Source organism: Equus asinus, chromosome 30 (assembly GCF_041296235.1).
Source record: "Equus asinus isolate D_3611 breed Donkey chromosome 30, EquAss-T2T_v2, whole genome shotgun sequence".
NCBI classification, from domain to species: Eukaryota; Metazoa; Chordata; class Mammalia; order Perissodactyla; family Equidae; genus Equus; species Equus asinus.
In genome coordinates, this window is record NC_091819.1 from 2,128,303 (window position 1) to 2,143,102 (window position 14,800).

General features: G+C 40.3%; 1 protein-coding gene across 7 annotated transcripts in view; it reads right to left on the minus strand.

The window, feature by feature from the left end:
* Positions 1–14,800, minus strand: part of CAMSAP2 (calmodulin regulated spectrin associated protein family member 2) — a 112,707-nt gene that overhangs the window by 29,649 nt on the left and 68,258 nt on the right. For all 7 annotated transcript variants that reach the window (XM_044763006.2, XM_044763005.2, XM_044763004.2 and 4 more), the window contains one exon: positions 6,694–6,777. In XM_044763006.2, the coding sequence (XP_044618941.1) occupies positions 6,694–6,777 (84 nt within the window). The remainder of the gene's footprint in view (positions 1–6,693; positions 6,778–14,800) is intronic.

A 14,800-nucleotide genomic window follows, 5' to 3' on the forward strand; every position in this document is an offset into this window, starting at 1 on the left:
GCAGTATTCTCCCAAAAGGAAAAGAAGGATGACTTATCAATAAGCACATGGATAAAGCAAATAGCAGTGTAGCCTTGAACAAGACAATCTTTTCTTTCAACTATATAAAGAATTTCTTTTAATTAATGGGGAAAAAAACTAGTTGGCAATTCTTACCAGTTAAGATTTTTACAGTTTCTAAAGCAAGTGGCTACTTACATAAAGAGAATATAAATGTCATTAGTTTTAGTATCTAGGAGTCCCAAAGAATATAATTTTACTTCTTTAAAAAGACGAATATAATAAACCCATGATTTCAGATAACGTAAATTAATAATTTGTGACTTTATCTTCCTATTTCTTAGCACAATTTCTGGCAGCCCCAAATAAATTTTTGTTGCAGTGAACCAAACGAAATGGGGTCTGAGTCAAAATTCATATTCAACTTTTACGTAGAAAGCTTTTCCTACATAAATTAACAGTAAAAACAAGATTATTTGGAAAAATAATATAAGGTATTTTAAAGAACTTCAAGAACCAGAAAAATGTCACCTCAAGAATCTGAAAAATATCAGCTTCCCCTTAAGAGGTAACATCCTGAATAAATTGTTCTTATTGCATCAGGAAGACTAACCCTAATAATTTTGTTGTATTTTAATCTCTCATTTAACCAGAAGTTGTTGGCAGCTGCAGTTATAACGGCCATAAAAAGGCAAGAGCAGAACCAAAGAGCAGGAAGCTCCTGAGAATGGATCAGGGCTCCCAATGAAGAAAAGAAATCTCAAAAACAGGAGTTTTCTCATTTTTGAGACTAGAAAAATCCATTAAATAGAAAGTGATGACAAGACATTATTGTGGACTACTCAAAACAGGAGACATGCAAAGGAGTCTCTAATGGTTCAAGTTACTCTACATTTCTTGTAAAATACTCAACAGGACTTTTTACTAATTCCGACTGCTCTGGCCTGCCTTCCTCCTGCCACCTCTCCACTGACCTAAATTCATGACATCAATCCTTTTAGAGGAAAAAGGAAAACCATACAGATTGGCTATTTGAAGGAAATATGACTAAAAAAGTAAATCTGCTAAAAGAACAAATAAATATACTATTCATGCTTATAAACTCATGCTTCAAAAAGTTAGGGTGAAGGAAACTTTGAAGAGAGACAGGATATTTACAGTCTCAAAGCATCTCATCTCAAATTACTTCTTATAAAAGGAAAAATAATCACCATGCACTCAAGAAACTGGACATCTTAACCAACTGATCAAAACGAACATCATCCAGCAGGGGCAAATGGACATAATACTGTGAGAAGGACACAATTTCCACAGTGTTCTAGTCTAAAAAGCACAACCTTAATCTAATTATGAGAAAGTATCAGAAAAACCCAAACTGAGAGAGATTCTAAGAAAATGACCTGTATTCTTCAAAAATGTCAAGATCACAAACAACAAAAAAAGCCAAGGAACTGTTCCAGCTTAAAGAAGACTAGAGAAATGACAACTAAATACATTATGTGATCTTGGACTGGATCTTGTACTGGAAAAAAGTATTACAAAGTACAACTGGAACAACTGCCAAAATTGGAATATAGGCTGTACGTCTGATCCAAGTACTATACTGACATTAAATTACCCGTACTGTGGTTGCGTAAATGAACAGCCTTGTTCTCAGGAAAGACACATTGAAGTATTAAGGGGTCAAGGGCATGATGTACGCAACCCTCTCTCAAATGTTTCAGGAAAATTTACATGCATCTGCGTCTGTGAGGAATACACATGTGAGAGTACAAATATATATACACACATACATACATACAGAGAGAAGGCAAAGGTGGCAAAATGTTAAATTAATGAATCTGGGTAGAGAGTATATATAGGGTTCTTCTTACCATTCTTGTAACTTTTCTTAAGTCTGAAATATTTCAAAGCAAAGGTTCTTAAAAAGTTCTAAGTCCACACCGACCCAAACCTCCGCAGATTCTTGTGTCCAAATGCACCCACCATGGAGAGAGCTAACTTTTATGGTACTCTCAGGCAGAGATGAAAATCATGGTACTAGGACAGCCATTAACATCTAACTCCCTTCAGGCCAAATCATCTTTATAAAATATTGCTTGGAGGAAAAAAATCATGGTACTGTCTCTGAATTTAAAAAATGTTTAAAATGCCAAATTCCTCATTTAACTTGACTAAATGAGTTCCTAGCCCAATAGGACACAATCTAGACCGAGGTGCTGTGTTACCAGCGAGGGTGAGCAGATGACCATGACAGCGTTGGCAACGCCGTAAAGAGAGAGGCATTAGCACTGACTAAAGTCCACAAAGGAATAAAGTGGAATTACAGAACAGAACCTTGGGAGTAGAATTCTTACAAAATGATCTAATTTAGGCAGATGAAGTCTCTCCAACTATTCACCTGATATAACGGTATGAAAAAGGAAACCAAAGTAAACCTGAGTCAAACCAAACGATATATCCATCAACGATGCATGATATTAGAACACTAAATGTGTGTTTTATGTATTTACATGTGTACGAAACAGACAACTTAATCAATTGCAAAGTTATAGGTTACAAACCATGTTTCCCAAAGTGTGCTCCCAAGAACACTAATTCTATTGGATATCAGTAGATGTCACTCATAAAGAGTTCAAAGATCAAACACGTTTGGGCAACAGCTACAGAGGCTTCTTAAGTACTAAAATGGACTGTAACATTCTTAGAGGGGCACAAACTAGCTGCATTTCCCAAATATATCTGACTGCAGAAGGCTTTTCTCAAATAGTATCTTAGGTACTGTTTGAAGAAATAGAAGGTTATTTTCTTTAAAAAAAAAGTGGGTTATACCTGTTAATTGCTAAGGAACTTCGGTCAAGGTGGAAATTCACATGGGCTGAGGTAATCAAGCCAAGATACATAAGCATTCCCCTACTGCCTCACTGGGGAAACTGCCGTCTATTTTGAGACTATCCTCTAAATGAAAAGCAATTAAAGCCCAGCGAGTACCTTTTCTCCAGAGGTAATTCCTTCATGCAAATCCCAGCCCTCTGTGAAATACCTCACAAACATTTCTCTCTTAAAAGTGGCAAATGTTACACTGAATAGACGTGTATCTTTAATATTGTCAGAAACAAACTTCACTCTACATAGTTAGTACTATAAACTCAGGAATACAAACCTATGAATTCACAGCTCCTTCTTTTTGATTTTTTTTTAAAGATTGGCACCTGAGCTAACATCTGTTGCCAATCTTTTCTTCTTCTTCTTCTTCTTCTTCTCCCCAAAGCCCCCCATACATAGTTGTATATTCTAGTTGTGAGTGCCTCTGGCTGTGCTCTGTGGGACGCCACTCCCGCATGGCCTGATGAGCGGTGCCATGTCTGTGCCCAGGATCCAAACCAGCAAAACCCCGGGCCACCAAAGCCGAGCATGCGAACTTAACCTCTCAGCCACGGGGCCGGCCCCTCACAGCCCTTTCAAAAACATTCCAAGTGGTGTCCTCACTAATTCCCAAATGTGCCTTTTCCTTGCAACTTAGTGTCTTCACTCATGTTATTCTCTCTGACTAGTGCCCTCCTTTGCAAATATCGTAAAACCTACTAAGGCCCAGTTCAAGTTTGGCATCCTCTAGAAGGCTGCTTAGGCCCCTGACTCCCAGTTGTCATACATCTACTAGTAACACGTACACTTATGTATAGGAAAAGTTTACGATAACCAACTTATTTTCACTAAGCTTTTGTTCTGAGTCCCTTAACATTTCCTAACATACCGAGAAGGAAAGATTTGAGAATGGTCTCAGTCATAAAATTCAGGAGCCATTTAAGCCAATCTTCAAATTTTTACAGATAAAGAAAATGAGGCCTAGAGAGGTCAAGTGCCTTTGTGAAGGTCAAGAAGCTAGTGAGTGGCAGAACTACCCTGACCGCAAGCCCAGGACTCATTTAACCAGAGCACTTCATACAAGCTTTTTAAGAGAACGAATGCTGGACTTACTGCCCTTGGCTATAAAATTGAGAGATCTTTAAAGGAGGGTTGCTGGACTTAGCAAATAAAAATAACAAGATGCTCATGCAACTTACACCAGAAAATTATCTGTTGTTTATCTGAAATTCAAATTTAACTGGACATCCTACTTTAGAATCAAAAGGATTATCAGAAGCAAAAAGAGCAACTGGAAAAAAAAAAAGAAAAGAAAAGAACATTAGCAGACTGTTCAAACAAAAAATTTTCCGGGACCGGCCTAGTGGTGCAGTGGTTAAGTTGGCACACTCTGCTTCAGCAGCCCAGGGTTCGCCAGTTCAGATGCAGGTGCGGACATGGCACCACTTGGCAAGCCACGCTGTGGCAGACATCCCACATAGAAAGTAGAGGAAGATGGGCAGAGATGTTAGCTCAGGACCAGTCTTCCTCAGCAGAAAGGGGAGGACTGGCAGTGAATGTTAGCTCAGGACCAGTCTTCCTCAAAAGAAAAAACAAATTTTTTTTCCTAGGACATGGCACTATTTAAAATGCCTTCATCTTAGGATACCAACCAATCCAACAACCAGAAATACATCATCAGAAGATCTAATAATCTAAAAAAATATCTTTGGAATCTTAATTTTGGCCCAACACTATATACAGTGCAAGTATTCCTCAAGACATGCATACATTTTACAAAGAAGATGGGTGCAAAAAGAAGTTTCATGAAATAAATTCTATTGGACATCTGAGCTGAGAATAGCTGGAAAAGGACAAAAGGGAAGACACAGTACCATCCAAGGCCACGGCTCCGTCTACAGCTGGGTAACAGACACCGGGGCCGGGCATCTGATGTGCCCCACCAGGAAAGCTGGCTGAAGGAGGCGGAAGGCGTGGCAACTTCTTACCAACAGTACAGCAACAAGAAAGAACATGTCATTCTATCTCTCATCCCCAAAAGAAGACAGGATCACGGATTTTGCTTTTACAGAAATAAAAATTAAGAATGAAATGATTATATTTCCAGCCAAATCAAGTAGTTCAAATGAGAATTTCTTTCCCTAGTTTATGCTGTGACCATGTGTTTCTTCATCATGATGACACCTGTACTTTGCAGTAAGACTATGTGAAATTAACACTTATTTTCAAGAAGATTCTAACAATGGGAAAAAAGATAAAATTCATTTGCAAATGAAGGTGTAAACGCTGTTTGTGCTGAAGTAAAAATGTGTCCTAATCCAAATATTTAAAAGTGAATCACGTTCATTTATTCATTTATTCACTCACTCACTCAGCAAATACTGATTGTGAGGTTAATATGTGCAATTGCGTGGGGCTAAGTGGTATGAAAAAGTCAAAGCAGTGTAACACAAGTAGCGTCTAGCTTCCGTAGAGTTTGTTTTTTGTAAAGGTCACTTAATCGGGTTGTCTGGAATACAAATGGCTTTTTTTCCTGTAGAAATAATGTTTATTAGGTCCTATGCCAGCATACAAAACCCCCATTTAGTTCATAAGGTGTAGGCAATACTATAGAATTTAATCATTATATATAATAAGATTTCTGTGGAGAAAGGTCATTAGTGTTACAACTTAGGATGACCCCATCTGAACCTTATTCCTGATGAGAGCCAGGAGCAAAATCGCAGGGCAAGATTACATACAGCTCCAAGGCAAAGGCTTCAGCTCAAATGCTCTGGGTGGAAAGAGAAAGGGAGGGCACCTAACAGGACAGAAGCGGGGAAAGAGAGAGGGGCGGGACAGGGACAGAAGTCAGTTAAAGGCAGGGAAATGGCACACAACCTGGGATGATGGGAAAGAGATCGCCATTCCGATTTACCTGTGGGGAAAGGATGCCAACAAAGTTAAGAGGAAGGATCAGGCGGGGATAGTATTTTCAGGAGCTAGTCAGTAAGCTGAACGAGGGAAATCACGGCGATCCCAAAACATCAAATTCAGACAAAATTTTAGGTAGTCTTCCAGAAAACTGTTCCATTGAAGTTGATAACACACAAAACAGCAGTCCCTTTCCTTCCTTTCTTCTCTTTCTTCCGTATAGAAGTATCAATAACTAGTAGCATTAGCCCAAAATGCAAAGAAGTACTGTATAATAATGAGAATTAAAATAACCCTAAAGGAAAACAAGGTCTCTGAATAATCTATCTTACACCTCAATTCAAATGTTATACAACATACTTAAAGGGCTCTCACTATAATACATTTTAAAAGATATAAGATATACTATAAGGTAGAAAATATACTTTGGTCTTAGTATGTGACAAACACAAATAAATTTGCAAAGAAGAAAACTCTAAAAGTATGTTCAAGAATTTTTAAAGAATGAATCCAAGTTACTGTTCCTTCTTTCTTCACAGAATAACCAACCATATGGATAACTCACAATTCCTTTAAAGGCTGGGCTTATTACAAGTCATTATAAGGCTGACACATTGAAAACTGTTTTCTTGCTGTTTCACATATTTTACAGAACAAAGACACAACTGTTATTTTTGCCAAAAGAAACCCAGAAATTGAGCTCTAGTCATTACCAAGATTTCCTAAACCCCATCATCCAATTAACTTTCATTTTGTATTCCTACTCACTTGGGGTTTATGGGACGGATTTCTAGGGTACAGTTAACCAAAAAACAATTTAATGACCACGGTTATTAACCTTTCCCAAAACAATACAAATATGTGAACACAGATAAGAGTTTCGTAAAGGCACCTTTTTTTCTTTGAAATATATACCTTTTGACCTCCTGGAGTCTCAATCGTGTGATGTTCTTTCAACTTCTGTTCTTGCTCCATTATATCTTTCAAATGTTCGTTTACCTTAAAATATAAAAACACTCATTTGAATTTATATTCAAATATAATAACATAACATGCAGCTTAAAATGCCTATAGTCAGACCTCTGCTGTCAAATAGCAGTACTACTCAAATGAAGAGAACTCCATTTTCCCAAGCGCAAAACTGTGTTTTAAAGGCTGGCCCCATGGCCAAGTGGTGGGGTTCAGTGTTCCACTTTGGCGGCCTGGGGTTCACCAGTTCGGATCCTGGGCATGGACCTTGCACTGCTCATCAAGCCACGCTGGGGCAGTGTCTCACACAGCAGAACTAGAAGAACCTACAACTAGGATAGACAACTATGTACTAGAGGGCTTTGGGGAGAAAAAAAGGAAAAAAAAGAGGAAGACTGACAACAGATGTTAGCTCAGGGCCAATCTTCCTCACCAAAAAACAAACAAGTATTTTACAGGTGTTTTATTTGATATTCTAAAGTTAATTCACTAATTTATCAAATACTACTATGTGTCAGGAACGGCTGGAGTGCTAGACAAAAAAAGGTACTCACTACCTTCAGTTTTAATGCTTAGGAAGCAATAAAACTTTAGTAAAAATTTTACAATCTCTTTTAGAACTAACAAACAAAAACTGTTTTCCCTAAAATTAATGTTTCATTATCAATAGAAAACACCTTGAATCAAATTCTTAAGCTGTGATTTCACAGACATGTCCCTGGATCACCAGTCGTTTTTAGTGTGGTCGTAGGGGCACAGTTAAAACACATGAAAAATCTTTGCATATGGGAACTTTTTGGGAGAAGGTCTAATTTGTCTCTTATCAGACTGTGCAAATAGTCCATAATCCAAAAAGGTTAAGAAACAATCTATCTAATGCGTAAAATATTTCTTAAGGCCAGTTTAGGCAATTCCAGATTTTGAGTTAATGATTTCAGGGTCACTCTAGCAATAATAAAGTTCAAATTAATCACGGCACTCTAGAAAGTATTAACTGCCATTATCAACCACGATAACTCTAAACAAAATCAATAACTTTCTAAACTCCTCTACTGTCTAAAATTCAGTTCAGTGGCTAAACAAATGACTGGAGAGTTTTAATTTACGATGAATGGAATGAACGATAGTTACTGGGTCTTCTTCACCCATGACATGTCCCAGGTGTCAAGGGCATTTAATCGAGAGAATGACTCGGGCTTTCAAAGACGCAACGCTCTAAGATCTCTCAGTTAATCCGAGGTCACCAAGCTGGCTGTGTAAAACACTCTCTCTAAGAGACAGGAGGGTTAGAAGAGACCCGAGTCTGATGCAAAACCTGCACTTTCAAGCTGTCAGCTTAATGTCTTGATATCCCTGAGCCTCACCTGCTGGTATGAAGGAAACGTACGTCACAGAGTGGTCTGAGGGACGCTGGCTCTAAGACAGCCCCCAAGGATCGCCCTGAGCGTGGCAGGCCCTGTGATTCGCTCCTAACAAGCAAGTGAGGTGACAGTACATCACTCCTGTGGTTACGTTACGTAACACTGTGCTGTCCACATTACCGGCTGACTCTCTCGCTGGCTCTGATGAAGCCAGCTCCGTGCTGTGAGCTGCCCTGTGGTGAGGCCCACATGGCAGGGAACTGAGGGCCGCCTCCAGCCAACAGCCAGCAAGAAACTGAGGCCCTCGGTCCAATGCCTGAACTGAACCCTGCCAACAACCAAACGAGCTCAGAAGTGGCTGAGTCCATGGTCAAACTTTCAGATAAGGGGCTGGCCTGGTGGCGCAGCAGTTCCCCTTCGCTTCAGCAGCCTGGGGTTCGCCAGTTCAGATCCAGGCACAGACCTACAACACTGCTTGTCAAGCCATGCTGTGGCAGGTGTCCCGCATATAACGTAGAGGAAGATGGGCACCGATGTTAGCTCAGGGCCAATCTTCCTTAGCCAAAAAAAAAAAAAAATAGGGGGGAGAGAGAGAGAGAGAGAAAGGTTGGCAGTAAATGTTAGCTCAGGGCTAATCTTCCTCAAAGAAAAAAATTTAAAAAAATAAAACTTTCAGATAAGACCCCAAGCCTGGCCAATACCTTGACTGCAGCCTTGTGAGAGACTCTGAGACAGAGGATGCAGTTAAGCAATGCCTGGATTTGGAAACCACAGAAATTGATAATACTGAGATAATAAAAATAAGCAAGTAAATAAATAAATACTGAGGTAATAAAGGTGTGTTGTTTTAAGTATCTAAGTTTGAGGTAATTATTACACCACAACACTTAATACAGAGAATAAAGGAGAAAATGTATAAAACGTACCAAGTAAAGTACATGACACATAGCATACTCCATGAGTAGAAACTACTGCCGTTATCCATAAGAAATATATCCCAAAGTAGCATCAGATAGTTAAATGTCTATAAGGGCTTTAATAAGTCCTAATCAAAATACTTTAAGCTGATGTCATGGTAAAAATCATCCAAAGTACCAAAATCACAAGAAAAGTTTACATGTTGATAACATTAACTTTCATCATAGGGAGAATACAAGAAAACTACACGCCATGATGTCAATTCAAGTGACTTAACCTACTTGGGTACACAAGACAGATAAACGAAATAATTAGCTTAGTGACTGAAACCAGTTCCCAAATGCTGGTAGAAAGTTCTACAACTCAAGTTGAATCATGACACTCTCTGTACAACTCAAGGATAAAAGTTAAAGGAATGTATCAAGCGCTCACCATGACTGAGAAACAGGCCACCACCTGAACAAGTGTTGAGGACTAATGAATTCGAGAACAACATAACAAATAGTTGGCTCTAGCAGTATGAATTAGTTAAACATATATTTGCTATAATCACATATTAATTCAAAAACCCATTAACTTTAAAATATACACTACCTTTTATTTAAAGTTTTTCATTTTAAAATACATCATAGTAATGTGTACCCTTGCCTTAATATAAGTCTACAGTTAGTCAATATTTTTGCCTTCCTCCTGAACAATACAAAAACCTCAGAAAGGCTTTAATTCAAATCACCGCCTCTCATCTGTCATGTTATTTTACCTAGAATTATAGTTGTTTCTTCTTATGGGCCTCAAAACCAGACATGATTATGGTTTTCACAACACGAGTTACCCATGGGTCCCAATTTCTCTTTTTATCTCATTGTTCCTACATCCCAGTCCTTCCTTCCAGGTTCGATTTCTTCCTCCCTGAAGTACAGCCTCTTAGTTCTTTCTGCAAAGGTCTGAGTGATAAACTACCTTCTTTGTTTGAACCAAGCTTGATTTCACCTTAAACCTGAATGAAAGGGACAGAACTCTAGTTCATGGTTATTTTTCTTCAGCACTTTGAAGATTCTGCTGCACTGTTTTCCGGCTTCAACTATTACTGCTGAGAAGTCCACTGTCAGCCTTTTATCTTTGGAGATGTGCAGTTTTATTACTATACGTATTGGAGTGAATTTTGTTTTCATTTATCCTGGTTGGAATTCACTGTGGTTCCTGAATTTGAAAGTTTATCTTTCATCAAGTGTAGAAAAATTTCATCCATTATCTCTTCGAATATCTTCTCTCCTCACTTCTCTGTTAATCTCTTTCTGGAATTGCCACTCGGCTACTGGCCTGTCCTGTTCACCCTGGTTTCACACATTCCATCTCACCTCTCTGGGCTTCATTCTGGGTAATTTCCTCTCAGTTAACTAACTCCCTCTTCAACTATGTCTTATCGTCTACTTAAATTTTTGATTTTCAAATGACTGAAAATTTTCATTTCTGGGTTATATTTGGTTCTTTTTCCATTATGCCCTCCAGGGTGCCTTACTCCTTCCTATGGTTTTTAGTTCATGTTTTGTTTTCAGTCCCTTAAACATTTATTTTGCAGTCTTTTTCCGAGTCTTCTGCTATCTGAAGTTCTCGTCTGTCACGTCTGCTGACTCTGATATGTGAAGATTTCTTCCTCAGGCGCCTCGTCAACTCTGATGGTCAGCACTCCCACATCTGCAGGAGAGGCCCACCCCCACCAACCCCCCACGGCTGGGAGACCCCTAGGGCTCTGGGTGTGCAAGTGAACTCTCAGAGCAGCCTTACACATCTGCTTCTCTGCCAGGTGCAGAAAGATACCACTGGCCTGGCACTAGTCCTTCTGTTAACCTGTTGCTTTCTCCCTCTTTCTTCCTTGCATCAGAAGCAGAGTTTAGTGCTCATCCTCCCGTAGGTTCAGTTAAGGAGGCCTCTTTCCCAGCCCCAGAGGGAGACTCACAATCAGCCTACGATGATCACGACAGTCTCATGCTTCTTGCCAGAGGGTGGTTTAGGTACAGGCATGAGACCTCATCTTACTCAATGGGACCTCCTGGGGGGGACCTTCTGGAGAAGGTTTTCCTTGCTAACCGAAGGGTCCAGAAGACTCTCTCATCTTTGCTGGATACTACCACGACTGCCTACGATGTCTGGAACCACTGCTGCCATTATACAACTCTCATACATAGCTCAGAGTGACAGAACGACAGGATGCAAAGCCCTGCATTCTTGATGCTGATGCTGAGCCCCTAAATTAGCTAACCCTGGACATGCCCTACCTCCACATATGCTGCCATGTGAGATAATAAACCCCTTCAGCTACTTTTAGTTGTGTCTTCTGACACTTAAAGCAAAGACATCCTGGCTGATGCTCTCCCTTTTACTGAGGGCACAACTTTTTATGGGTCTTCACTTCGTGGGTCTAAACAGAGGTCACGGTTTCAACTTCCCATAACAGGCAAAACTAAGGCATTCTCTTGTGTCCACTTGACTTATAAAACTGCAGGATCAGCTCCATACTCCCCTGAGAGGGCCACCAAGACTTTCATTCTCCACTCGGCTTCTGGCATCTGAGAAGTCCCTTTTCTTTCTTTAAAGCTCAGCTCTATAGTATCAACTTTTCTAATCATATTTTATCAAACATGTGCAGGTGTTTTTAATAAGAAGGGTTGTAGTTTTAACCTGACATGTTGCCAAATCACTAGTATTTTCTGTCTTAGTAATGTATGTATTACAAGGCAATTTTATAACTTCCATGCATCTTGGAAGTATTTTGGTCCATTTACCAATTGTGTGTGTAAGCCTTAGGGATGGGGTAGTGACAGGACCAAAACCTGGGAAACTTTATAACTTTTGTTTGCTGGTTTGTTTTTAGTATTTTCATTCTCTCTTTTTTTTTAAAGTTAAAAAAGAAATACTTTCTAAATCATAGTCAGGTAGTTGTAATTGTTCTATCAGTTTGCAAATATCTTCATGACTTTTTTAAAAGTTTTTATCTGATTCTATCCAAAAAGGAAACTGATCACAAATTAACATTTTAAACTACTCTTCATTTATTTAATCACACACTGAATAGCTATTTACTGAATGCCAGTTCTGTGCCAGATACTGTATTAAGAGGCTAGGGGTAATACAATATATAAATCCAGAATGGTCCCTGTCCTCATGAAGCACGGGAGATAAGACCAAAAAGAAAGGGTAAAAGATACATACACACAAAAAAAATGCAATTTGTAAGAAGAGCTATAGATAAATAAAGAGGTGAGGAGAAAGTAAGGGGGACAGGGAGACCTACTCCAGAAAGGATGGCTGTATCAGAGAAGGCCTCCTTCAAAGGTAACTTTAAGCTGAGACTTAAGGATGAGAAGAAGCTAGTCACGATAAAAACAGAGAAAAGAGCATTCCAGACAGAGAATAAAAAATACAAGCAAAGGCCCTATGGTGGGAAAATCTTGGTGTGTCTGAGGAACTGAGACAACAGTGTGGCTGGGCCATGGTGCACCCCGAGAGGCGAGTTCCAAGATGAAACTGGAAAGAGGCAGGGCCAGATAATGCACGGCTCACGCAGTCAACTTCTGTGCACCCTACGCGATTCAGTCATTCAGTATAATCGCGTCTTCTGTGATTTTCATTTTTTCAAATTTAAATTCATTTTCAGCCAATAATGCTGATAACTATTTTAGCCATGTTATTCCCATTTTTCTATGGTATATTTCTTTTATACTTGTGGATGTATTATCCAGGAGAAAAAGCAACTGGGTTAGGATGAGCCAAGGTAAGAGCCAAAAGGAACAAATACATGCTAAATCTGAGAGGCAACGGCGAAGTCATAATGACTGAACAAATAATGAAGCTGGTATTGGTAGAAAGGGGAAGGAAAAAATACCCTGAGGTGCAGGTTGAATCAAATGGTTTCAAACTTAATCTAAAAACCAAACGGGGGGCCAGGCCAGTGGCGCAGCGGTTAAGTTCGCACGTTCCGCTCCGGTGGCCCAGGGTTCACCAGTTTGTACCCCAGGTAAAGACCTACACCTGCTTATCAAGCTATGCTATGGCAGGCATCCCACATATTAAAGTAGAGGCACAGAGGTTAGCTCAAGGCCAGTCTTCCACAGCAAAAAGAGGAGGATTGGCAGCGGATGTTAGCTCAAGGCTAGTCTTCCTCAAAAAACCCCCCAAAAAACAAATAAGGTAGATATGACTCATAAAAGTGCTGAACATTCCTAATTAAGTGATTTCCTTATCCTTCTGTATATTCTCAAAGTTCTAATTCTGTAGCTTAAACTCTCTCTTTTATTTGTTAAACATCAGCTCTTTGCCAAACGCGGCCCTACTCTAGGCAAGAGAACTAAAAAAAAAAAAGGGGGGGGGGCATAGCATCTGTCCTCACATACATTATTCCAGTTTGTTTAAATGATTAAGTAAAGTAATTAGAAAGTCTGAAAAGTGCTATGAAGGAAAGAAACAGAGTGTTGTAGCAGAAATAAGAGTTGATATGTGCCTACTTCAGATAAGGTTGTGAGAAAAAAGTGCTTCCTAAACTGAGAAATGATGGAACAGAAGAAACACACGAAGCTGGGAGATGAGCTGCCAAAAACAGGAGACATCCTGTTCAAAGGCTCCGAGGTGAGCCATACAGCCGGAATGAAGTGAGACAGTGAGAAAGAACAGTGGCCATGAGCCCAGGACACAGGCACACAGGGGTCTGACTATGTGGTGCTTTGTAGGCCAAGGCAAACTTCGCACTTTAAGTGTAAAATGAAGCCACTGAAGAGTTTTAGCAAAGGAATCACACGATACAAGTCACCCTGTAAAAAGATCCTCTGAGAGTTCTGGATCTAGCAATAGTGGAACAGCACGTGTCACACGAAGCTCGCACACAGAAAGCAACTGGTGAAGGTCCTGGAGAGCAACCAGAAGTAGAAATGGGAAAGGATTTAAACCCTGAAAGAAAGGAACACACTGAGTGAAATCTATGCGTCTATGGCTTTCCCATCAATCCACACCATGCAGAGTGGCTAGAACTCAAGCAGAAAACTGCAGGCTTGTTGGCTCGAGGAACGAAAGGAGAACGAGGAACTGTCAGAACGGCTGGACAGTGAGGAGGAGTATCCTGAAAAGGAAGGAAGCACTAACGGGGGAGACAGCAAAGCCACACCGACACTGCCCTCAAATCCTTGGCTGAGCCCCGAACTGTGCACGCGCAGAAAAGACTGCACGGAGCCCAGGGAGAAAACAAGTGCCGGGGGCTGAGGAGGCTGCATTGCAGGAGAGACGGTGTGGGGCTCGAGTCCCACCAACATAGAGGGGGCTTGGTAAACACTAGGTTTTCCACAGAAACTTCAGAAGGGTCACATGTGCTTTAGAAGTAAAGACTGAATTTAAGGTGAGTACAGAAAGTGTTCACTGGATGTGTCCAAATGGGAGCCTCTGCTGACGAACCCAGGAGCGGCTTCAGGGTGGGATGGGGACGGGAGAGGAGAGAAGGCTAAAGAACCGGGAAACAACTCTGGAGAGCTTCTGTGCACACAGAAAGGGGGCTGTGTCTGGATGGGGAAGTTCTGTTTCTCAGGATGGGAGACACGAGAGAAAGTTTGTATTCTTATGAGAATCATCCAATGGGGGGAGAATCAGATGATGAAAGAGCGAGGGGGCAACAGTGTGGTCCACAGAGCAGCACCATTAGCAGCACCTGGAGCTTCTTAGCCATGACGACCCTAGATCTGCGGAGTCAGACGCTGAGTTTGAACAAGCTCCCGGGGGATTTTTACGCACAT